The 26474-nt window shown below is 40.7% G+C and overlaps 1 protein-coding gene across 11 annotated transcripts in view; it reads right to left on the bottom strand.

Moving 5' to 3' along the window:
- The window catches only part of celf6 (CUGBP Elav-like family member 6), a 121922-nt gene extending 106195 nt beyond the window's left edge, over positions 1-15727 (bottom strand). For 5 of the 11 annotated variants that reach the window (XM_070928378.1, XM_070928511.1, XM_070928444.1 and 2 more), the window contains exons 1-2: positions 15523-15673; positions 5867-5949 (exon numbers count right to left, since the gene is read on the bottom strand). In XM_070928378.1, the coding sequence (XP_070784479.1) occupies positions 5867-5949; positions 15523-15667 (228 nt within the window). In that variant the 5' untranslated portion in view covers positions 15668-15673. Of the gene's footprint in view, positions 1-5866; positions 5950-15522 lie in introns of all 11 variants that reach the window. The other 6 variants (XM_070927850.1, XM_070927926.1, XM_070928082.1 and 3 more) reach the window with 2 other exon arrangements.
- Between the last annotated feature and the right edge of the window lie 10747 nt (positions 15728-26474).

The following is a 26474-nucleotide window of genomic DNA, read 5'->3' as shown; positions in this document are numbered from 1 at the left end:
TTATACTGTATTGCAGTATATGTTCAAGATCAAGAGGACAAATGGGCCCGGTTGTTGCCATCCTCTGAACACCAAAACTCTCCTGGCCTGCGGCCTTTAAAAAGCCCTATCTCTCCTATTCATTTGTCCGGTGCCTCTGGCCTGCCATCTTTATGGGCTGGTTAAGGGCTCTCTCACAATCGACTGTGTTTGCGCCCTGTCCACATTCGCCAGTAAAAAAGCCAGGCATTCTGCGATGTCCACCCGCCTGCCTGCCAGGATTAACATTTCGCACTCTCCAAGGTTGAAAATCCCATCAGATGGAACGAAATTAATTTTTGCACAATATTCAGGGCCACCAGCCACATAATAGGAGACAATGCCGAGTGCATCCCTCGATTGTGATTCCATTCATTCCCTAATCGGCAGGATGGCCATGCACGGTGCAGCAGCGTAGTAAATGCTTTCATCCCAGGGGGATTAGAAAAACAATGGCCCTTTTTAATTTCTTTTCCAAAGCGGGCAGCAGAAAGAAAATGATATAGACGTAATTGATGATGAGGAGAGCAGGGGGAGCCTTTGCAGAGGTCTCACGTCCAGTGCCCGGGCCTTTTTTTTTGCTTCATAATGGCAACTGCTCAGGGGCACTGAAGGTTGACAAATCTGGCACGGAGGACAAATTGATCGGCAACAGAACGCAATTTGTCCCTTAAAAGAATGGGTAAAGGCCCTGTGTGGCCTGAGTAATTAGTTTAAACTGCAACATGTCTGTCCAGAAGTGGACCCGCTGGAGTGGGGCTCAGTATGTCCTGTGATAAGACGCCCTGACAATGCAACATGCACACACACACACACACACCCCTCGCTTGGAATACTCCTCACAAGATAAATGGGAATAATGTCACATATCAGGGTGTGTGTTTGTGTTTATTTGTATGCATGTGTGAGCTTCTTGCATCTTTTACCACTTCACAAGTTCTCCTGAGAAGTCACTGTAGAGAAGTCAGTTTTCCGTGAACAAAAATCTGCTCTGATAAACAATAAAATAAAGCAACAAACTGTTGGAGAACATTTACACAAATTAAACTTTTTTTCGGTCATACAGTCAGTCAGGAGAGTAAAAACGACATGAGGAAAAATGCTGGTTGCTTATTCTCAGCTTGCACTGAGACACAGACGAAGACATATGGCAGGTCTACGGTGGCCGCATCTGTGGTGTAATGCGAGGAGAGAGTGTCAAGAACACGGATGCATTGGTCCATGGCAGTGTGCTTAGCGACACATAATACTGGTATTGCACAATCTTCCCCTGACCCATTTTTGTGTGACACACGCTGAAGTCAATTTTCTGCACTTTTCATGCACGGAAGAAGAAGGGAAAAAAATGTGAGAAACCCAAACATTTTGCGACTCACTTTGGTGGAAGCTGATACTTTCCAGCTTACCCCTTTCAAATTTGAAGAGAAACACTTCAGAAAGAATGAGTTGGTACATTTTTTTTCTCTCTCTTATCTTCTTCGCTGTTGCGCTTGGCTGCCTCGTCATCAATACAGGGGTCAGGTGCTGCCAGTACGCTCACTCAGAAACCAAGAAATGTGGATCCCTCCACAGAAACCTTGACGTAAATGACAAGTATAAGGTTGGGGCGCCACCCCACACTCACTGAGAGAAAGTGTGGAAAAAGAGTGAAAGGGGTAGAGATATGATTAGGCAAGAGAAGGAGTTGGGGGTTGGCAGGAAGAAGACGAGAGCTCAAGTGAATGAGAGACAAAGAGAAGCTGAAATCTTTTTTTTCCTAGAAATTTTTAATTGGCTTTTGGGCTTCAGTAGCACCCAATTAGCATGCTTGTTACATGCAAACACTAGAAGCTAATTGGCCTGAGAGGAGAAAGCGGCATGGCCCTGAAAAGAGAGAGCAGAATTCATTTGAAGGTCCGCGGCTCCAATAGCAGCATGTTGGGAGGCTATTTGGCAAACAGTTGTAAATAACATTTTGCTGCTGCAATTGCAAATATTATTCATACTTTTTTGCTGTCTTTATTGCCAGACGGTGTAACAAAAAATGAAAATAAAAAAGATTGCCATAAAGTTTATAGGCAATCATTGAAAAGTATTTGGCCATCAGGACCTTTCTCTGTGATCAACAACTTACCTGAAGCTACACAAACTGTCTTGATGTAGAAATGTTAATGCGTTGTTCATGAACTACAATTTGGCCCAAGTCTGTGTGTAAATGTCCCAGGAATTAATCAGATCCGGGGAGAAATCATTCACAGGTATGACCTAACCTGTCCACATACAGTACCATGCTGCCCTACATCGGGGGAATATGCTGAATGCGCACAACAGCACTATGAGCTCACCAAGGGCAAGAGGCTGAATCTCTGATTACATTTACTGTACAAACTGTAGCAGCAGGATCGGATGCACAGGACATCAAGAGCTCATTACGCTCTATACATGCAATTAATCAGACAATGTAAACAAAGCTCGCTTCATCCACAACAGACAGAGCCGGATTCCCTGGTGGCAATTCAAATGCGGTGCACACAGTACAAGACTTACTCAATAAAGGGAATGTGAATTATGGAAAGAATTTAAGATTCACGGCCAATCTGGAGACGATGTAAGAGTCGTGGCCTCCTGCTGAGACCACACACACAAATGTCTCTGCCTCCTCTCTGTCTCGTTGTTAAGCCTATAGTCTCCTCCTTTTGTGAAACGCACACAGCGTGTTAACATGAAAATATCTGCACTGTGCAGGAAAAGTGAGACGAATACGCTTTGTAACAAGTATTACATAAAGGACATGATGTAGAAATGCAGCACCCTGACCGAGATACTTATGTGGCTGAGAATGTACATACGTTCCCTCAACCGTGATGATCTGGGATCAGTTCACGAAGAGAAGATCTCTACCAAGTGAGCAAAATGTTCTGGCTTAGAAATGTAACCCTAAACTCTTTAAGGCATAATCAGTGATGCCAATGTAAAAATGATGATAAATAATGATGACTGCTGATTGTATTTCACATTTCTATGCGGAGTCACACACAAGAGGAGGTAAATAGACATTTCTTACCCTCAAATTAGCACTTTGTGGTTACAAATAAGTTATTTGTCCCTCCAAATCAACAACTACATTCTGTCTACATTGTGTTGTTACAAAGAGTCAAGTAAAACAATAAATAATTCTATGTTTTCGTGCTAACTGGCTACCTAGACCTGCTATGCTAGCTGCCTTTTAGCAATCACAGCAAATAACATGTTTCTTACGTTACTGGTCATGGACAAATACTCCAGACATAAAATAATAATAAAATTAATAAAAAGGTGATGTTATATCAAAAGACAACGGGAGTCTGCAGCGTCTGTGTTATCATTAACATTACCATAGTCCTTTAACTTGGTCTGTTGTCTCTGTCTCTCAACCAAACAAGCTTCCGATGACCCTACTGTAGCAGACAGACAACAAAATTGGAAACATGGGACAAGAATTGGGATGCTCTTGTCACCTCTGCTCTCTGCCCAGTGGAAAACTACTTTCCTTTTGACAGATGCCAGAAGGAGAATAAGGCAGGCCACGCTCACAATGCTCTGACTTTGTCTGTTGCAGACCAAAGCCAATTGGTCACAGAGGCAACAGTTCGTCAAACTCACGCACACACTGCTCCTTTCCCCGTCCTCTTGATTTTGGAGTTGGTATTTTTTCAAGTACCGGTCGCATCTGTAGGCTCTATTTGAAGAAAAATACTATAGTGAACCTGTGAGTTACATAAGTGAAATCCAGCTTTCTCTGTGCTCCAAAACGTCATAGAAAAGTACATTGGCTTTTAGGTCTGAGTGAGGACTTCCTCCTGGTCACGTGGGTTGAGGGCACAGTTTGGCTTTCACCAAATGTAACCTCATCCACATACAGGGAAAAGGGTAGGCTGATGGCTGTCAGAGCCCTTTCACTAAAAACACATACTCCAATTTGCATTTAACCTCATATGACATAATTGCTATTGCAAATGAGATTTACTTATGTCAAATGAAGTTTTCCGGCGACTTTTGTATTATTTTGCTCACCCATTTTATTTTATTTTTTTCATGTATCATCTTTTGAGAGAAAGATTTTTTTTTAAATGCCAGATGTCTCATTGGAACACAATTTGCATTTAGGTTGCTTGACAGTCACACAGCCACAACCGGACTGCACAATCATGTCTGCAACGCTGTGTGGAGAAGCCACTAAAGGCCAGCATTATACAACAGAGCATCTCAAACCATCAGGCCTTGACAATGACAATGAGGCTTGTCCTGAAGTGTCACCTCTCTCTGTCTTTGTCTGTCTCTGTCTCCCTCCAACTCTCCTTGTTCTCTCTCTCTCTCTCTCTCGCTCGCTCTCTCTATCTCTTTCTGTCTCATACACGCATCAACACGAGCATACACACACACTCACACACACACACACACAGAAAGAAATCTTTATTAGCCCTCTGTATGCAGGCTGTGCTCGGGCCTGAGATTGCAGGACTGACCCCTCGCTGTGAGCTGTACAGGGGAAATGTTTACCCAAACCCCACAGAACATGCCATTAACCTCTTTCTAGATAGAAGACAAACAAGAATGTCCCTCCATGAGGGCAATAAAGACAGGAACACCAATCCAGGACTATCATGACAATCATCTCATTATGAAGCTGCGGGAGGCAGTAACGAACCAGGGAGCCCGGTCTCTCAGGGACTCTTTCGCCGCAGTGTACCGGTGTGCCTAACATTCAGTGAAGGACCTATGAAATTCAGTGGAGTGCAAACAACTGATTAACCCAACAGTAAGGAACAATAGAAAGCCCCCCAACTCCATCAACCACCTCTGCCCCCCTTTTCAAACCAATCCCTATCCCTACTTTCTTCCACCCCTACTTCCTGTCCCTGGAGATTTAGATGGATATCCTGAGGCTCTGATTAAAGCCCCAACCTGGGAGGGTGCCTTGGTATGTGGTGAAAGGAAATTGGGGGGGTGGAGGCACTGAGGACTCTGGACACTACAGCAGCTTCTCCTTCTTAGGGACCCGCGAGCGTAATTCAATCACACCTTGATAATTCCCCTGATGTGAGAGTCGAATCCCCCTCACACACATCAAGTACAGATAGACACCACAAGCTTACGCTCACGCCAGATTGAGGGTCTCCTCCTGGGTGGGCTTAAGAGCCCACTACTGGGTACGTTTTACCTGTGTCGTTTGAAGAGGCCATTATTTTAATTGAAAAAGTTACCCGCCCGCCAAAGGCAAAAGATAGAAGATGGGGGGGAGTGGGGTGGTGGTGGAGAGAATTAAAACAAAAACACCAGATGGTGATATACATGGTAAAAATGATTGTTTATACTTACTGTTTGATTATATGTGATAATGAGAGTGGGATTCCTCAAGGCAATTAGTGTCTGTGGCAGCCATATTGTGAGAGGACAGGGGAAGGACGGCACGGGCTGTTATGAGGGAGCGCTTATCAAATATCTCCGCCGGGGTGATTAGTGTAATAAGACACTGCAAGGTGAGATAGGCCACTCACGCTCTTTTAGTATGTATGCATGTGTGTGTGTGTGTGTGTGTGTGTGTGTGTGTGTGTGTGTATGTGTGAGCAAGAAAAAATGTGTGTGAGAGTGAGGACGAAAGAGAGGCTGGGAGAGTCTGAGAAAGTATGAGTGACTCCATCCATCTGTTTCCATGTGCCTGAATGTGTGTCTTAATGTATACTGTGTCCCCATGTGCCTCAGTGTGTGTGTGTGTGTGTGTGTGTGTGTGCAAGTGTAAAATAATTCCTATGTTAATGTAGGTTCCCATGCCAGGCTGGCTGCCCCAGGGGCTTTAGCCTATGACAGAGGGCAGATCGGGGGCACTTACCCCTGGCAGAGTCTTCTGTTCATGGAGGGCGCTCTGGGCCTTCAGTGCTGACTCTCTGGCACAGTATGTTAGAAAGGCACATCCTACAGTATCAGGGAGACAGGAGAGAGATAGGCTTATTCCATCAGACAATGACTTCACAATTATACACCACCATTTATAAAAAAAAAAGAAAAAGTGTTAAAGTGACAGGATTTATGGCTACATTTAAAGAAAGAGTGCATTTATGGTATGTTGTGCTTTTTAGGATGCTATGTAGTCTTAAGGACTTTATAGTAAACGACAAAACATAAAATCCAAAAAATCTGTCATGATGATGTAGGGATTTCAGCATTTAGTACCCATTAAATACAACATCTAAAATATAAAAGGTAAGAGCACAAGCCTTATAGCAGATTAAAAAAAGATGAAATTTAGCTTTCTCCATCATCTTTATGTAAGCCCATTTAGACTGCACAAAGTAAACTCTCAAACATAGATCTTGATTTTCATTGGATAGCTCTACCGTGAAAGTCCATTCTAAATTCACCATGTAAAGCCAGCCAAACACCTTTCCATCGTCGTTTGTTCGGCGATTAAGCATTCCTACAGTGGACTTCCCAAAAACGACATTGTAACCTTCCAAAAATGGACCTAGAGATTTGTGATTTCACTGAAGTAATTCCAAGCTATACAAGCCATAATATAAGACTTACTGGAGTTTTACAAGCTACTGCCAAAAACATGTATTATATTTAAATGGAATTCATATACTCCGCTGACAATTACATTGTGGCTCTCTGAAGTTAATAGCTCTGTACCCTCCGAGAAAATAACAAGCTGGTTGAGAAATAAGATTCAAATTTTACTTTTTTTTCAAAATCTGACAACCCCTTCAGATTAGATTTACTGAACTCATGCATATGTTCACTGTTTATGAGAGTATAATGTTTGTGTTTTGTTGTTGTCATCTAATTTGTTGTCATTTTTCCCCATTCAGTTTAATATAGTAAAAAGGACTAAGCAAAAAATGTTCAACATGCAGGTGAGAAAGCTGGTGTGTTCCTGGAGGTTAAGTTTAAAAGGAGTGGTAATGGAAAATGCTGAGTCACCCCAGATAGGGTTTTTTTTTTGATAACTAAAAAATAGGCTTGCTGCTTTCTGATGAATGATCACTTTCATAGTTATTGAACTGCACACAGGAGGAAAAAGTCAAACAGTATGCACATTTTTTGAGCTGCCAAGTAATTAAAATCCTCTGGTGATGAGCTGAAACTGTACCCTCACACATCTCTGGAGACTTTTCTTTAAGTTGGAAAAATTCAGGAAAACAGAATGAATATGCATCAACAAATAAGTCTTTAACAAAAATGTGACAGCTTTCATTAAAGGGTGAGTGGCTGTTCTGTTAGGCGCTTGGCAGAGCTGACAGTGGGTGACCCTGTTCAGAAGAGGTTTTGCACTGTGCAGCATAATTTCCCATTACTACATGTCACACCTGCTGCCAAGGATTCCCGTGGGAGAAAAGACACACACACACACACACACACACACACACACAGACACACGCACACACAGAGACACACACGCACACACACAGAAATACACTCGCACTTACAGATGATACCCGGCATGCAGCACATAGCACCCATCACCCCCGAAACCCAGCAACACACTCTGGCGCTCGGCCAAGAGAGAGCTCCCTTTCACGACAACCTTCACCCACCTCCACAACTAGGCAGTTACTCAAGAGGAAAAATCACCTTAACGACGCTGATGAAACAGCATGCCACACAGCAAAGCAGAAAAGTTTGGGAGCCTGGGGAAACACTCTTCATCCTTTGTGACATTACAAAACTGTGGGACATGAGCCGCGGCCACCCAGGGGGGCATGTCATAGCAAAGGCTTATGGGAATCGTAGGCTGTTGCTGACACCTTTTTTGGTCTTTTGGTCTTTTTCACTGTACCACTTTGGTGTATATTGCTGTTTAGTACACGTTGATGTACAGTTGTAAGAGTAACCGACTTATAACCCTACCATCAGTATATAAATTCATGCTGCAGTGATAGTGTTTTTTCTTGACAAAGTTTATCAGTAAAGTTTTATTTGACTATTATCCTTTGAGAAAAGTTGCTTTGGACTCCCAATAAACTGCAAAAAGTGCCCATCTTAACATGCTATTGAAACCATCACACTTTGGGGTCAAATAATTGTAAAATTTCATAAAACGTTTTTAATCTTTTCACTTTTTTACTCTTTCTGCTTACTTCAAAATGTGTTTAGTTCCAGTGATAGATAGTAACTAAGTACATTTACACAAGTACTGTACTTGTACTGTATTTTGAGGTACTTGTAGTTTTTCCATTTTAAGCTACTTTAGACTTCTACTCTACTACATTTACAACTAAAGTTACTAGTTACTTCAGATTCAGATTCATCAATAATAATGATCCCATAATATAATGCTGACATTACAGTACTTTTACTTATGATTTACTTATTTACTTATAATTACTTTTTTTATATTTTATAGCAAATATTTCTGTAGTTTTACCATAGGAAAATTGTGAATGCAGAGCCTTTTAATTGTAAATATTTTTATAGCGAGGTACTTGATTATCTGATCTGAATACTGTCCAGTTTTTCCAGGAGCCTGTTTAAGCGAATGAAACTGCATCAGACACAAGTGAAGTGATCTCTGCAGATTCCTCTGATACTATTAGTCCAAATGACTTGTTAAACCGGACGTTTTGTGTGTAAAAGTGCAGCCTTTAATATTCAGGCCAGCTGCCTGGCTGCCTCGGCTTCCTTGCGGCAGTGGAAAATCGGCAGGACTTTAGCAAAATTTCATGTCCAACAGTGCTCGCTCAGGGGACATCTTAGGCCCAAAGGAGTCAGTGGCTGAGAAAGCCAGTTGTGGAACAGATGAGCATTCTGCTTGGAGAACACGAGGAGAGGCGCGACTATACTGTTTCAAGGAGGATGAAGCAGCTGGTAGCAGGTTAGGGCTGTCAGCTTAAAATTTTAAGTTGACTAATTGGCATGGGATTACATTCATACATGCAAGTTATCCCACATTATTGTCACCTTAGTATTACATGAAATCATGCAAATGGATGTCTCAAAAACATACTACTTGCATTGGTCTGTGACAATGCAGCAGAATATGAAAACTGATTGAGACTGTCTAACATTACCACAAAATAAAAAAAACATTGACAACAAAAGCAGACATTCTGTTCACTGTGATGTATTACATAAGTTCAGGAACTGAAGCAAGTCTTTTGAGTCTTTTGAGTCTTCAGCAGTAAAGTGCAGATTCTTTACAGTAAAAAGGATACATGAAAAAACATTGGATTGGTGCTTCAATGCTTCACATTGCTGTTATGGTATTGGTGCTTAAGTTGTACAGTATTCATTTTCAGCAAATAACTCAGATAACATTTAAACCTTTCTTTGTGAATTAAAGTTGGAATTAAACCAAAGACTGGAGGAAATAAGTTGCATGCATAAAATGGGAAGAAGAAGAGTAAGAGAACATGGGCAAGGTTCTGACATGAAGGGTATAAGCTCTGCTGGTGGTTCGACAGAAGGACTGGTGGCTTCCTGTGATGAGCAGGTTAAGTGGGGTGAAAATAATACTTTGGTAATCAAAGACAATTTACCACACTATAATTTCAGTGTGGGGCAAAGGTTCAACAAATTATATTTAAGGCAAATGAAAAAGTAAACCCTGCAAACTAGTTCAAAGAGAAAACGGGAAATGGGGAATGGGGCCTTGCGTTTGCTAGACACGTTTCGGGTAATTACTTAAAGAACTTTCCCCTCCGTAATGCTTCTTCTAACAGTTTGTTTTTTAAATGGAAATTAGTATGTGCTCACAATTGCATGCATCCAGGCATTAAGAGTAAATTGTGCTTTTTTAAGGCATCGGATACCTGTAATTGAAATAACTCCAGAACAAATTTGTATAAAATTTCAATTCATTAGCAGTGAATTCATGAATCATGAGCAATTTGCTCTCCTTCAGTCTCCTCACACGTCTGATCCAAGAATGTTCATTAAAGTGGGGAAAAAGAATGCAAATTAATTTTCAAATAAGGTCTAGGCGTAAAAAGAAAAAAATTATGTAAAACAACTGGATGCTGCTGAATGCGACAGCCTGACCCTCTCATGGGTACTGAGACAAATGCGCTGTGAGGATTCATCCAGCGCTTCATGTTTATGTGTTAACCACACTATTACCTGCAGAGCCTCTTTCCATCTTTCAGTCGTTCCATCCATCTACATTCGGAGCGGAGCTGTTCAGAGCGGCTAGCTGTCTGGTTCGCACACAGCCCCCTTTCTAATGATCAAAGAGGTCATCTGTAGACTTAAGCTACACCTGTCACTCAGCTTTCACAAACTATCAATCACTGTCCAACACGTCCTCTGCAACACTCATACTGTAGATACAACCCAATACAAGCATGGATCTGTAACTCCTAGTGGCCCTTACTGAAGGTCTCAAAGAAAAGCAACAGAATTGAATTTCACAGAAAACCACAAAACTGTCGACAAATTGAAAAGACGCTTTCAAAGATTTGTTGTTACATTCTATAAGTCATTTGCAATTAGATATTAGTGCCCTACTGTGGTTTACTTTTGACATTTTAATGCCTAAGAGGGGTTTTTATGTCAATTTGGCAGGCTATTTATAGCCAATTACACTGCATGGACCTACCGAGGAGAGGAGAATGGATGAGGATATTTAACAACTCTTTGTATCTTTTCCTCCTGGCTGTGTGGTGCAGCTCAGAGTCCCTCCTCTCAGCATCAGAGACGGATTGATAGATAACGCTACTCAAGCAAAAGATTTGCCCCCCACTAACATTCAGCATGTCTGAACAATGCATGCGTTCTGGAACTGACACTAAGTATTATGATAATGTAGTGCTCAGCGAAATGATGGATGTTAAACAGCACGACCTGGCTGCACCACACACCGACGAGCACCATGCCGGCCAATAGTGTCAAGTCATCCCACACGCGGTATAAGGCTCCCTGACGACACACAAACTATCAAACCAGCATTAAAGGCAACAGTGTCTCACATCTACGAGGCAGTATATCTGTTAAAAGAAACATGTGAAAAAATACTTTCTGAATAGACATCAGCACACAGCTATACTAATCCACTGAAGTGTACAGGAAAATATTAAATATAAAATTCCCCAGATAGTCAGACAAGTCCCTGGAGATACCCTAAATGCCCAAAGTAAGAATTCACAAAGCGCAAAACATCTGTTCAAACTGATGCAGTACAATCCACATGAATTAGTCATGAGCAAACATGACATATTTTGATCTGCCCTTAAATCCATAATTATGGTGCAATCCTGTGTCACAGGACTCGGGCTGTGAAAAAAGGTAGTGCTGCAAATCACCCATTAGGTACGGCTTACTAACTGATGCCAAGAGCCATATACATCATCTATCCGAAACAAATCAAATCTTTCTCAACAACAAACTGAGCTCAAAGAGGGATTTCAAAGTAGTAGTCGAACTAAATTTACGGCGCTGCACTAAATCTTTATGAACTTTATGTTTTTAGGGATCATGGCGCCAAGCCGATTACACCCTCCCCCACTCTTCTGTTGCTCTGCTGTGACAAATGTGTGTGTTACTGTTTATGATAAAAATGTGGATTGAATTTGTGTCAATGGTACAACATTGGGAGCCTCCCGGGTCATTTAGATATTATTGTGAAGCAAACAGAACACAAACTACTGTTTAAACCACTGTGCAATGCATATACTGCGAACAAAAGATTATTGCAAAACCTTATATTGTGCAGAGGGGGAGGAAATAATATACAGTAAGTGGCTCTATATTTCTACATTGTTGATGATAGTTACACAGCTACAACACTTGTCTGTGTAGATTAATCCCATCCATCCAGGCAGTACAACATCAAGCTGAAATGAAACTATCCACAAGACTGTTGTTGTAGAAGATGTTTCAACACTCAGTTGAGGGATTTCTACTGGCTGGCAGTGAGTCTGAGGCTGTCATGTGGCTTTAACATCTACCCTCATGTGACATCATGATGTGAACAGCCAAGAGAGGTTAAAATGTCCAGACCTCGACACCAACCAGTAGAAATGATGAAACCCCTTGGATGAGTAGAATAACGTCATCAACTATAAAGCTGTGGATAACCTCATTTCAGCCTAATGCTTTAACACTTACACAGTAGGTGCGTTTTTGTCAGTGTTTTGGAAAAATATGATATATTACTGTATTAGTATGATGGACCCCCAGTGAACTGAAAATCATTTCACTGTTTTGAGATCTTCCTTAAACCTCCAATAACTCTTTTTATGTGGCCCTTGGCAGCAATGGGAAAAAACTGTGAACACAACACGGACATATTATCACCCTTTAAGCTGATTTGGCAAATTTGCATGCAAAAAACTTGTGTATTTACACATGAAGGAGACACGGTGCATTAGCATTCATTTGGAGTCGCATTTCTGGCCACATGATAAATATATATATATATATATATATAAGTCCAATATTCCCTCTCCCATTAGCTCTCGTTTTGGTCTCCACTATTTCATTCGGAAAATGTATGGATATTCAGCAGCTAATCACTGACCAGCCAGAAGACCAAAACAATGAGCTGAAGGATGCTAAAAGGCTCCGTAGAGCAGAAGGGGACTGCAGGGTCAGGTGATAATTATCTGTGGGATCATAACTATGCGCAATCCCTTTAACAAACAAGTAGTCATGTGATCCATTGTTAATATAAGCGTTATTAAAGTTGCCTTAAACTTTATTTTCAATTGACATCCCAGAATGTTGAAGCAGTTAAGTGCTTTTGATTTCTGAGATATCTACATGCTTAATAAACTCAATAAAACCTGATGATGTGAGTGTTGAGCTCTCCCAACACAATGCAACTATTCCATAACCATGTAGCTTTCATGGCTGAATATCTTAAACCAGAAAGTACTGGTTTGCAAATACAACTTTTACATAATTTAAACTTCACTGTCAAGTTCATTTTTATTATCAGAAAAATATTAAATTTTATTCACTTCTTTTTTTTAAAAAAAGGACTTATGTTCGACTTGGTCCTTAACGTGCATTGTTTCTGAAACAATTAAATATCACATTGATGAAGTCTGTTTGATATGGTTAAAGCTCTGCACAATAGCCACTAAGTGGGCCTTGAAATAGAATTGTTTGTCAAAACAATGTCTATTAAAAAGTTAGAAGTACTGACGATATTGTGTTGTTTACAACAGAATGCAGTTTGAACAAACTTCTGCAGCATTTTGAAGGACTTTCACAGTTGGGTAAGTAATTAATTTTACCTTCTGATCTCCTACAAAAGCTTTTGTCAGTTTCAGAAAGGGCTTTCAGTGTTTTAAACTGCTCTCCTTGAGTGACACAGCTGGTGATACACTATACCTACAACACTAATCCCATTTTCTTACTCCAGTACTGTCTTGCTTCAGTCTACACGTATCACACATCGACGCAGCAGGAGGCATGAACATGGTATAGGTGAGTGGCCAATAAGAAAAACTCATTCATATAATGCATTGGTGAAATCTTATTAAAAGTGCACGCTTGTGCTCCCAAAGTGACTTTGAATGTCATGCGGGATGAAGTGGGCATAACGCATACATCAGAGTGGCCTTGGTGGAGGATGATTTGAACGGGCATACAGTCTGGCTTTGGAACAGGATTATCCTTCCCGAGGCAACCATCCTCCAGAGTGTTGACATTCAGGGATGGTCGAGGACAGGCGTAAACAACAAGAACATCAGAAATATTGTTTTAATCGATCATTGGGCTCCAAAGAGGAACACCGGAAAAGAGGAGGAGCAGGTGGAGCACCAGCGACTGATGGCTGGAGGAACAGGTGGTACATGGAGACCTTCAGGGCTGTACACACACACACAATAAAGCAATGCTGAGCCCACACTCATTTCTCCCACAAGAGCGCTTGACTTGCGCTGATCAATAAGATCATGAACTGTAGCCTCTGACTTACATATCATACATAATTTGCCTTCCTTGTGAACAGATTATTTTTTCACTGAGAGTGAACTGATTGTGAATTCAATGCTGCATGGGTGCATAAGTGTAAGGTTGTGTGTGCTTGTCCGTACTTGATTCAAAATGGTTTCTTAATTAAAAAACAATCAACAACCACCTGCAAAATATCAATCACAACCAGTTGTAGCAATGTCGTAATAATAATAATAATAATGATAATAATAATTAATACAGCACTGATAATAATAGCTGATAATAAACTGTGGGCTCCAGACAGTCTGCTTATGATGACACAGTTAGTGCTGGAAGTGTGACCTTATTTTGGATTTCCATTCCAATGAAAATTATGTTTACAACACTACCAAATAAAGGCTTAGAATTTCAGAAATAATAACAATAATGACAATAATAACTTGTCATTACATTTAAATTATTATTATACTTTTCCTTAACCACAGTAGAATAAGATAAAATACTAAAGAAAAGCAATTCAAAGCTTGTTAAAAATAGATAAACATCTAAATGCAAAGAGGAATGAAGGCACTTCCAAAATGTGGTTATTATAATTATATTAAAACGCTTATTCTATCATAGTTGTTTTTACATTAAATGTATAAATATAATAGGAATACTGCATATAGCAATAAGTTGTGTTTAAACCAGACTTGGACTTTTCATTTTGGACTTTTTTGTACCTAAAGGACTTTCCAACCCTAACCGCCCTCTGGCAGTCGTTATTATAACTATCATTAGAACTGATCGATCCCTGACTAATTAGTAAGTGAATACTGATCCCCCTCGTTTTGGACAATGAGGGGAACGGTGGTGGTGGGGGGGGGGGGGGATTGAGGTGGTGGTGTTGAGAACAGAACAAGCGAGAAGACGATGCCTGCTGGCTCTCAGCCTCTACTATTATCCTGCTTTGTACTTCCTGACTGCAACCCGCCCACGGAGCAGCATTACAATACAGCTGCCATGTAAATAGTATTTTCCACAGCTAATGACGTCCGAAAAGTAGGCAACATAATAGCCTGCTGAAAGGTCAAAGCAGCATGCCAGCACCCTGTTAATCACCGATGCTGATTGCCTGATAATGGTTTGCATTTTCGGCCCCCCCCCCCACCGCGAAAGCGTTTATTTCTCTCTGACAATATGCAGCAAATAGGGGGGGGGGTTGTAGTTGTGAAGAAATGTTTGCAGCTGCAGAAATAACACAGCATCGCAGCGCGTGCCTGTCCCGCCCCCCTTAACTGGGATGCTCAGCACATGATAGTCAATGTAAACACACAAAGGCGTTTTCAGCTGTAGTATTCACGTGGATGGGCCGGACGCGGTAACAATTAACCCTGCGCTCGCAAGCCATTCACTTCCACGTGTTCTCCCTCTCACGCCTCAAATATCTGTGTGTGTGTGTGTGTGCTTGCGTGTGTGTGTGTGTGTGTGTGTGTGTGTGTGAAGGCTCTACGGGGCTCCCACTCTGTCCCAAACATCTGCAAATTAACACACTTTTCATGCTCTCTGCCCCGAAACTGAATTGGGACGCTCTTTTTGATTTCTCTCCGTCTCTCCCCTTTTCATCTCTAAAGGAACGCAAAAAGTAAAGATACCAAAATAACCAACCTTTATGCATTCCCGTAAACCTGTCTTTCAGTACAGTGAGTTCGTATATCTTTCCGAATTCCTCAAACAGGGGTTTCAGGTCTTTTTCCTCCAGGTTTCTGGGAATCTGCCCGATGAAAAGCTTGATGGCGTCGTGGTCCTTCATTGGAATGGTGTTCTGGCCGATGGTAAGCCCGTTCATCCTGCCGGCGCTGTTCGTGGTGCTGAATCCATTCTCTTGCTGCACTCCGTTTGCAGTGACTGTAGCCATCTTTCCTCAATGGGCCGGCGAGCTGCTCTCTCTCTCTCTCTCTCTCTCTCTCTCTCTCTCTCTCGCTCTCCTACTCCCTCTCTCTCTGTAGTCAACTGCACAGTGCACACTCCCCCCCCCTCCGTTATATCGTCCTCTCTCCCCACTCCTCCTCCTGTTTTCCCTCCCTGCTCTCTGCTCTTCCTTTACAGCCTAAGCCCCCTTGTTTGGAATCAGCCTTATTTATTCTTTCTTATGCTTTATGTGTTCTGTTACATTTTCTGAGTCCCCCCTCCCCACACACACCCCCACACCCCCCTCCATTCAGCTGCCACTCTGCCCGTGACGTCAACTCGTACTCTTATGAACAGGCCCCGCCCACCGCCCAATTTGCATAATGAGCGCGGCCTAGGCCAATGAGAGAGCAGGATGGCTGAGGGCCCCACAGGGCAGCGTAAGAATGCAAACATTTGTGTAGAGTGGAAAGCTTGGGACATTTAAACGGTGTGAAGGCAGCATTTGTGCTACTTCTCATGCCTGTGTCAGGTCATTTAGTTTTGGCAAGGCAAAATTGGGGTTGGTTTGAGGTAGTAGCTTTTTAATAGCAGCTCATGTAATTGTACTTTGTACCATGTAATTGTAACTCTTTATGATGCTGTATATCAGTAGTGTTAAAAGTTTATTGAAAACAATAGCCAATAAACTGGTAAATCAGAATTTAAAACTGTGGTTCTAAAGAGTATGTATCCTTTATTTGTGCTGATTTATAATTAAAAAAAAATGTAATTCTTGCACACTGTATAATGGAGGTTTTACAGTATGTAGACCATGTTACTAAGGAGCATTTAGTGGTATAACACTTCTGTCTGCTGCACCCAGGTGTGCTGTTGTTTTCTTTTGTTTTTAATCCTCTCAGGTAAAAGATTGCATTCATCTGACATACTGGGCATAAAAAGTCCCTGTTGGATGTTTAGAAAGAAAACCAGCAGGGCTGTAAGTCCTGAGGACCAGTCATGAGAGACACTGCTGTGAAGCCTTGTAGAAATGTTCTCTACAGCAGTGGTTCTCAATCCTGGTCCTCAGGAGCCAAGACCCTGCTGCTTTTCATTCTAACCATCTAACTGGGACTATTTTACACCTGGGACACCAGGTGAATGCTATTAACTACCCAGGAGGGTAGAAAACCAACAGAGCTGTGGATTTCTGAGGACAGAGAACCACTGCTGTAATGGTACTGTGTTTGTGCTCAACTGGTCTAATGTACTATATATTTTTCATATTCTTCATAGTTAAGAGTTCATTTTAAGTATAAATACCTTGAGTTTGAGTTATTATTGTTCTAAATTGCTTTATCATTAAAACATTTGAGAATTGTTTGTGTTACAAGGCTATAATGAAATAAGCCCAATCCAGCATCTGCACTAAAACAATTCTCCCACTCTCACTGTCTTGTCCAGAACAAGCATTAGATTTGGTGTATTGCTCAAGGACACTTCAGCAGCAGAAACCACAGATCCTCTTGTTCAGGCAGTATGCCGTTCTGATAAGTACTGCATGTCAAAACTCTGTAAGGTAAACATTTGTATCAGTAAACTATGGAAGATTCAGACAGTTGTTTCAAAGTGTTACCCCATCTGTCATCAAGGACTATCATCTTTTAGTCTTCACGTGTGTTGTGATTTTTCTCCATGTTTTATGTTTTTTTCTCCAGTATAGCAGTTGGGATTTTGTAAGCTCACTGGTACTTTTCACATATCAAGCATATTCATCAATGGTTTCAAACCTCAGCTGCTTTCATTCAAGAGGACAATTTGGAAAGAAAACGGCAGCTCGGTCAGGTGCTCGGATCAAAGGCATATTTGGGTGAATAATTAAAAAGATAGCAGCGTGCTGGAATGCAACACGAAGCAGCCTTTGGAGTGTTGCACTATTTTATAACAAACATGCTTCTTTTTCTCTGTCACACGAAGACAATGTGAAGTGATGGAAAGAAAAAGAAAAAGAGAATAAAACACTGTAGTTTGAAATGATGTCAGCTCCAACCTCATGTCACTGTCCATGGTGCTGAATCAACGCTGCCATTCAGAGACCATGAAATAGATTGTTGGAGCTACAATTTTAACAGTACATGTTTGTACTACAAATTGTCCACGCCCTCTATCTATCTGCTGTGCACAATTTCCAAATGGGTCTGTCCTTTACTTCACACAGGGAATGATGCATTCAATGCCACACTTCACAATAGTTGTTGTTATTCATGCAAGTGAGCATGTGCACAGCCAGTGTTGCATTACTCGCACAGTGTATTCTGTACACAGAAAGGTCTAATTAGTGCAGATGGGAATATAACATCAATGCAAAGGCAGCCCGGCTCATACTGATATGAGTAATTATTCTTGATATGACGGCATTTATGTGGATCCTATCATGTATCAATAATCGATTGCATGTGGCAAATTCATCATGAGAATTGTTAATAAGGGCTGCTCAATAACATATAGAATAATGTGATCTGCCCTTTTAAGTGTATTTGAGCAAGACATGGAGTCTCTGACACCTCTAGAGGTGTTGTTCTGTAACCGAGCCTGACCTCTGATCCCCGTGTGGAATTGGGCAAAAGGAGAGAAAACACATCTTCTGGGATAAGAGGGGGATCTCAAAAAAAACTGCATGTCTACTATTGAAATGCATTCAAGCAACATGCTTAACCTCTGTTAGGTCAGAATTAATTGGCTTGTAAAAAGATGTAATTACATAGTAGTTTGTTCTGTTTCTTCTGCTAATTAGTAGAATAAAGCTGCCTTACAAGAATATTTAACATTTTGACTGCCATCTCTATCTATCTATCTATCTATTTATCTATCTATCTATCTATATCACTATGACGTTATTGCATTCATTCGAAAAATTAAACAGCATCTCCCATGAGTCAGTAATTAAGCTGACCAGTTTCTTTCCCCACTGATATCAATGCAAATTTGACATTTGAATGCCACCTCAGTGGGCTACTTAGTGTTTATGTTGTCAGAGGAGGAGAGAGGTCTTATCTATTATAAATAGACACTGGGGTGGCTACCCTTTTTAGAAATATCTTATAGTGTGATAAGCACATATGTTTGCAGGTCTGGGGCGACTCCCTGCAAACGGGGAAGTGTCACAATGTACCCAATGAACTTTTTTGGTCACTGGAGTAGTAAAGAAGTCAGCTTTGATGGATTATGTGCTGTTCGCTTTGCAGGACTTTGTGTGTGTGTGTGTTTGTGTGTGTGTTCACCTCTGATGTCTGTCAGAGTGAACGGTCTTTGGGGATAGTAGTATTCTGAGAGCAACAGTAACATCTGGCACTGCATTGGCTTTGTTGTGAATATTTATTTATTTTCTATTTAATCATGTCTTTGTAGACCATCTTGAAAAAAATCCTGCAGAGTTTTTTTGCTCTGAATGGGGATCAAAAACACAACGGGTCTCCCTTGTCAATACCATCAGGGCCATTCTTTTCCACAAAGACATAGCTAATTTAGCTTCAGTGCTGCTTATTGGCTTTGTGATTTTTGTTTCCTTGTTTTTGTCATTTCTCTGTGGGATAGTTTGCCTGCACAGCTGTGAAGACTTGGAAAGTGCCTGGCAGGAGGAAATGCAGGTACTGCATGATCTCTTCAATTATGCCTGTGTGTAAGCATCCTCTTTGTTCAAACACAGGCAAGCGTATCAGAAAGGTTGACAGGGTTCTTCTTCTTGTCTGTGCCAAGCTCAGCACCTGGATGGTTGCACAGGGCACCTTTGCCGATTGCTCTCCTTTCAGACAAAAGAGCATTCAGAATAGTTCCAGCTGTGTGTGTGAAGTGGGTATGAACTTGCAAGAAGAACAACACAGAGGAAAAAAGTCCCTCGAGGATTTTGCACACCTAGAGACACATTTCACTCAAATTATTTTCTTATTATTTCTGGATGGAAACAGTATTTGCCCATTAGCAACGAGCAAGGATTTTTCTCTCAGTAGGCCAGCTAGAATTGGAATCGGGGGGTGTGAACATGGTAAATGTGTCAGCAATATCATTTCCAGACTAATGCAAAAAATATTTACCTTGAGTATTTCACACAGTACAACTGCTATTTCCCAGTCCTGGGTGACTGCCATTTCTGTTTTTATCACCCAAATTATTCACACCACTGTCAAGGTGACTTGTCGGAATGTCACAGACACACCACTTGAAACAGCTACCAAAAATATAGTCCCTTGAAGGAGCAAAATCAGTGACATAAGTCATGTATTGTGCATAACAGCTTGGTGTCATACACAATTCCTTTATACTGTGTGTTCATTATCCCATTAAAGTGGATATATGGAGTGGGCCAGGTGGAACGTAGTCATGCATGAACATTTTTCACTGTCTGTTTTGTAGAGTGAGTCCAAAAGAAGAGCAGCCATTGATATTCATGGCACAGCCGGTATGAGGTGTGACAGTATTTTTTGTGAATCTGTGAGTGTATATGGTAATACCAGAGCAGCCTCAAACCTCAACTGCAGTCTCTGCCTGAGGGAGGGGCGCACTGTTCCCCCCCACACAGGCTCTGCAAGATAAAGAACCACTCACTCAGAAGCCATCATTTTCTCTTAAAACACAATTTCTTGCCAGTTCATTTGCTTCTGCGCTGTAGGGAAAATGCAGGAGTGATTGTTGGTCTAGCCAGAACAATGTTTTTGATAAATTAAGTTTTGCTCATTTTTATTTTGAAAAGGTGGATTACATCTCTATTTTCCCCTTATGGATGGTGTTTCATCTGCGCTGCGGTTGATGTACTGTTGAATGATAAGCAGGCATCTTGCTGCATGTTTAAGTTCACTAGTGACGCAAGGAAGGGGATAAATGAGAGAAAAACAAATAAGAGGTCAGGGAGACCACAATGAGTCATCCGTTTTTTGGCAGCTAATGAATCCCAGAATACCCTGTGCAGGCCTCCCAGGAGCACAGTCACATAGGTTTTACTTCAATTGCTATTGTATATATGTGCAGCATTTTGCTTTGTGTTATGCATTAACTGTAAATCAGTTTATGTGTATACCATGCCTCTGCAGCTTTGTAGTTGGTTGGTTGAAATGTTATTATTGATTATCCCTCAACATCTACAATAACAGAACATTTTAAAAACGTGTTTATCCAGCGGTTGGCTTAAAGTCACTGAGGTCATCTCATAATCTGGTAAAAAGATAGTTAGATATATAAATACATGGTGTTCAGAGTGGTTGCAAGTTGTTTGTTGCAAGAGTCCTACAGAAAACTGCAATACTACTGTGCAGTGGTGTTAATCTAAGTGTTGTGTGGTATGTGTGAGTGTGTGTACATACATGAGCACACACTCTTCCCTCCCTGTACCCTTCCCTTAGGCTGTTGTTGCAAAACTGATGTCACTTTTCTGTCAACCTAGATTCCTCTGATATGGATTAAAAAATACCTACAGCTGTTTTAGCACATTATCTCCAACAGTAGTTCATACAACTTATTAAAACCATTATCATACACATAACATTACTGTGTTTTACAAAAACATTTCAACAATTTCATTTATCTCTAACATGAAGATAGTAATTTATAACTTCACTTGAACTTGCAATAATGTGTCAGGGGTTTTTATTGTACCATTGTAGTGTATCCTTTTGATGTAAAATGTATCAAAGCTGTTTTATAAGCCACCCAGAACTAGTATTGTTTCATGGCCTTACATTGATAAGTTGACCCAGTTATATTATCATCCAAATGTTTTAAAAAGAACACTAAAACACACACACACCCACATATTCACACACAAAAAATTGCTCGCGTGCACAGAAATTTGAAACACACACTTCAGTACTAGAGAGACAGTTATAGGACAATTACATTGCAGTTAACTAACAAAGGCCATGGCATCAGCAGAATGCAGTGTAAAGCTTTATTGCAATATGAATAGCGAGAGAAGCTGACTGGTGAGTGGAGGTGATGAGGTCAGGGGATGATGAAATCTTGCGGGGATGAGACTCAGGGTCCCGGCAACGTCTCAGCTTGGAGTCTTCAGGCTACCCCTGAGGTTCCTCAGGAGGGAAAGACTTTGGAAATAGAGTCAAGAAAAGAGGGAGGGAGGGGGAGATTTGTAAGAACTTGAAAAACATAGAGGCCTGGTCTCTGTTCCTTAAATGAATAGTTAATACCACTCTCATGTCTGTACAGTAAGAAACATGGGGAAATAGCCAGCCTGGGTCCATCCAAAGGCAACACAATCTGCCTACCAGCACCTCTAGAGCTCTCTAATTAACACATTATATCTGTTCTTTTAATTGGTGTAAAAAGTTGTGGGTCCAGTAACCGTAATTTCCCGGTGTGTTGTCGTCTCGTTTTTTTAAACCGCAACTTTGGTTTTTGTATGGAATAAACAAACAAGATACTATATATATATATATATATATATAGTATCTTGTTTATGTTATGTTATATATATACATATATCAGTGAGAGGTGCCGGTAGGAAGGTTAGCTTTTCCCCCCTGTTTCCAGTCTTTGTGCTAAGCTAAGCTAATGGGCTGCTTCATCTATACCATACAGACATTGCTCTCAGCAAGAAAACAAATAAATATTTTTTCAAAAATGTCAAACTTTTCCTTTAAGGTATTCTTAAGTTCGTTTTGGAAATGGTGCAAGTTATCAACAACAGGTCAAAGAACAATATAATTTCCACACTGTACAGCTGATAATGGACATTAACAGTATCCTGTTAACAATGGCACATAATACTTGAAGATTTTAAAATTATGCCAGAATGTACATGATTTGAAAAAATCTGATAAGCCCTCTTAGAGAGTAAATGCATCACTGTGGATCAGTCATGGATCACTGTGGATTATTTTTGCAGGTTTCGGGAAACTAAAGACATGTCTTCAATGATTCAGGGCAGAGAATAAGCCCCATTCTTTCGAAAAAGTTTCTTTATTCACTTTCTCAGAAAAAGTACAGGACTCTGACATTTCTGCAGATATATGAATCAACAACTCATTCACATATCGTTAGCCTCACAGCATAATTGCCTAAGTCATATTTTGGCCAAATTGTGATATCTGCCTAACTCTACTCCTAACACTGCTGATTGACCGTGCATATCCTCAGCCTAACTTGTTCACACATCTGGTCGAACTTACTATTACAGTATAAATAAAAAGTTCTTACGTTTTTGCTGAAAAATGTGTTTTGTCTTCTTTTCTGAAAACCTTAAAATAGCAATTATGCTATGAGGCTAACGATATGATACAACGACTACAGTGAATGGGCTGAAAAACAGTGCCAAAGGAAGGACTGTACTGTATAGACTGCAGACTCCACATTTGTATGTACTGTAACACATGCCTGTTAATGGATAAACAGGATAACCTAAAATGTAATGACTAGTGGTATCTGTAACCATGCTATGAATGACTTGTATTTGACTAAATAGACACTTGAAGATTAAAAACGTCTTTCTTTTATAGACCAGGCAAAGACAACTTAATGACTATAGACTATAAAGGTTATTGGCATTTCAACAGCTTGGAAATAGAAGACTTTTCAAAGCTGTAGTCATAAGTGCCTTTAAAATAAACACCCCTCTAAGCTTGTCATTACCAACAATAACATCAGCGCAATGTCATCAGCGTCTGAAAACATCACACTGAAATTGCTGTTTCAATTTGCAGTAGCATGGTTTGACAGATGTTTTTTGTATATATAAAATTAGAGCAGACTGAAATATAGATGTACCGCAGTGTCCTTGGATTTCAAATCAACATTTTCTTTAATATCTAGCTAAGGAAGGGCCCTGAAAGCATGGAAACCATTAACGTTATGGAAATTAGTATCAGTTATCTGTTCATAATCATCATGACACAATAAAAAATCTAATTGTGAGGAAGCATGATTGAAAGATTAGGTTAGTAAACTGCCAATAAAGAGTCTGCCCTCGTGCTTTAATGGTAAAAAAAGTAATGTTCTCACTAGTGGCAGCAATTTGTCAGAACTGTTGTAGACGTAGACTGCAAATAAATGTACAGGGATTTGTCTTAGTGACATTGGTGCGGAGACATTGACAACTTACAGAGTTTCACAGTGCATACTGAGACAACATTGGTACAAGGACAACTGGACTTTATGCACTGTGCAATGCAAAAGACAATGAAAAATATACTTCGGGGAGTAGAATACAAATCTCTCAGCATATACGACTTGTAAAGTATTGAAATTAGCTAGGAGATTAATACAGTATAGCAAGTATACAAAGTATACTGCTGGTCAAAAATAATACTCACACATATGCATACACAGAAAGCGGCATGTATCAAGGTGGAAGTAAGAAAACAAATAATCTGTAGGGGTTACACTGGGTTGGTGAAAATTCAAATGACTCAGCAATACAAAAAGTTCCCACTGGCATTTTAAGACAACCCAGTACAGGTACAGAAACTCAAAGTTAAATATTCTAATATGAAAGTATATCAATAAATGGCAATGTGTAATTCTAAAAAGGCTTCATCCATGGGCAGATTATATAACAACGGGCCCCTGGACACAGATAGCCAGACTGAAAGAGATGCATCCATTTATGGTTGTTTTGCACCTCTTTGTGGTCATTTTTTTGCCTAATTGTGGTCGTTTTTTTTACTCTTGTGTGTCACTTTCTAGGTGTTGGATTGTCTTTCCAAGCAGAGGTACTGGTCCAGGGGCCCTGGGCCTGTACCCTGTAGGCCTGTTTCGTAATCCCTCCAGGATACTAATAAGCCAACTACCTGTCATCGGATTCTGATCAGATTCCAGGGGGACCATTCCACCCCTGGCCATGCTTCTGGCCCTAACCCAATACCTCTAACCGCGTCTGCCACCCATCCCACCACTACATGACATGATGCCCTTCAATACACACAAAGAGGTGGCCACATAGACACAAACATATGCATATAAGTGCAAATTCACCCTATATTTCCAAGTGTCAGGTGCGGACATGGTGGGCCCTCACGCTGTTCAGCTCGACTGAAAGAGCACAGTGGAGCTTACACAGCGCTCAGCTATTGTCAGGCTCGATGCCATGCCTTGCACCAACAGCTTGCACTCTGTTTCCATCAGATGTAACACACAGTCTGGCACTGCAGCCAGTCAAACCTTGTTAGTTGCTTTAGCCCCTGTTTACAAAGACTGGGCATTTTGTCATGTTGGATTTTGTTTATCGTATATGTGGTAGGGATTGTTTGATCAAGGAGAGTAGTTGTTTTGTTTTGTTTTTTTGCTTAAGGCTGCTTCAACAGCTTGAGGTGAGCTGATCTGGAGCTCTCCTAAGCAGCACCAGAAACACACATTGTTAATGGGCGTCTTTTTCATGGCACCACAGAGTTGTCATCACAGTCTATTTTTACTTTGGTGGAGGCCCGGCAGGATCGGCGGTGTGACATTTGAAGCTCACGCCGTTGACTCACAAACAGCGCTGCTTCACAGAGCCTACACAACTAGTTCACAAGCTGTTCTGTCGCACATGTTGCCTTCCATCATGCCGCTTTGGAGAGACTGAAATAAAGTAACATGTTCCCTACTAAATCTATTTTTCATTAGCTTTTAGCACTGTGTTGTGTAAGCTGTTTGATTTCAGCAGTGCTGCCTTTAGAGCTTTGGCTCAACACATCAAAACTCCTACATCTCCTTACAACTCCTAAAACCTTTGGAGGATCCTTTCTTGTATTTGAGTCCAGAAATAGGAAACACTGAGTATACACAGGCAAACACATATGCCAAAGAGGCAGTTTGATTTTTGTGCATGTTTTTGTTCAAAGCTTCAACAAAAATAGAATAAAACAAGTATGTATTTTGATAACATGTTAACATACACTGCAATGTTATTAACATAATAATAAGAAGAAGAAGAAGCAAAATAATGACAATAATACAAATGTATATAAGGTTCTTTTCATCTTTTCTGCAACTGTCCTTGCTCCTTTGCTTGTTCTGAATCCTTTTCAATTTCCCCATCGGCGTACGTATGTTGAAGGCACAGTGTGCACATGTGTGCATCTCTATATGATTCACAGTCTGAGTATGTGGCAGATTCGAATCCCACCTCTCTTAAGATGGCTGAGGACCTCAGGGGCTTAATATAATATTGTTGTTTTCTACTTATTTTCTAAGAATGTTCCATTCCCAGTAGTGTGCTTCCATCCAATATAATGCTGTTTATTGTGCTGGAAGGACAGGATATGTTTGTTTTGCAGTCTAAAGGATGTATTTTGTGTCTCCAAGCACTCAAGGTTGTACGTTGAATACTGTATTACTGCATTGACACAGAGTACAAATAAAGGCCCAACTGCTAGACGTTTCAGTTCATAAACTTTATGAAACGTTTTCTTTTTTTACATTCTGTAACCCTGATAAAGACCGCCAAGCAGAAACATACTGGTTTATTATTTAACTCCATTTGTCACCCAAGTGTTGCTGAATTACTTATTGTTGTTATGGTTCTCATATTCAAGCGCCTTGCTTGAGCAGCAAATTAGAGACAGATTGTTCCATTGAGTGTTTCATAAACTGATCAGCTAATGTTGACCTTAGGCTAAAACTACATTAGCAATAACGTTTTGTTACAATTATGTTTCTTGAGTGGGTACAGTTAACAGTTGTTATGTTGTTGAGCAAGCTATCTGTAAACTGCAAGCTGCTGTGCATTCTTTCAGAACTTTTGCAGT

Source organism: Enoplosus armatus, chromosome 1, assembly GCF_043641665.1.
Source record: "Enoplosus armatus isolate fEnoArm2 chromosome 1, fEnoArm2.hap1, whole genome shotgun sequence".
NCBI lineage: Eukaryota > Metazoa > Chordata > Actinopteri > Centrarchiformes > Enoplosidae > Enoplosus > Enoplosus armatus.
This window is presented reverse-complemented; position numbering and strand designations above follow the sequence as displayed.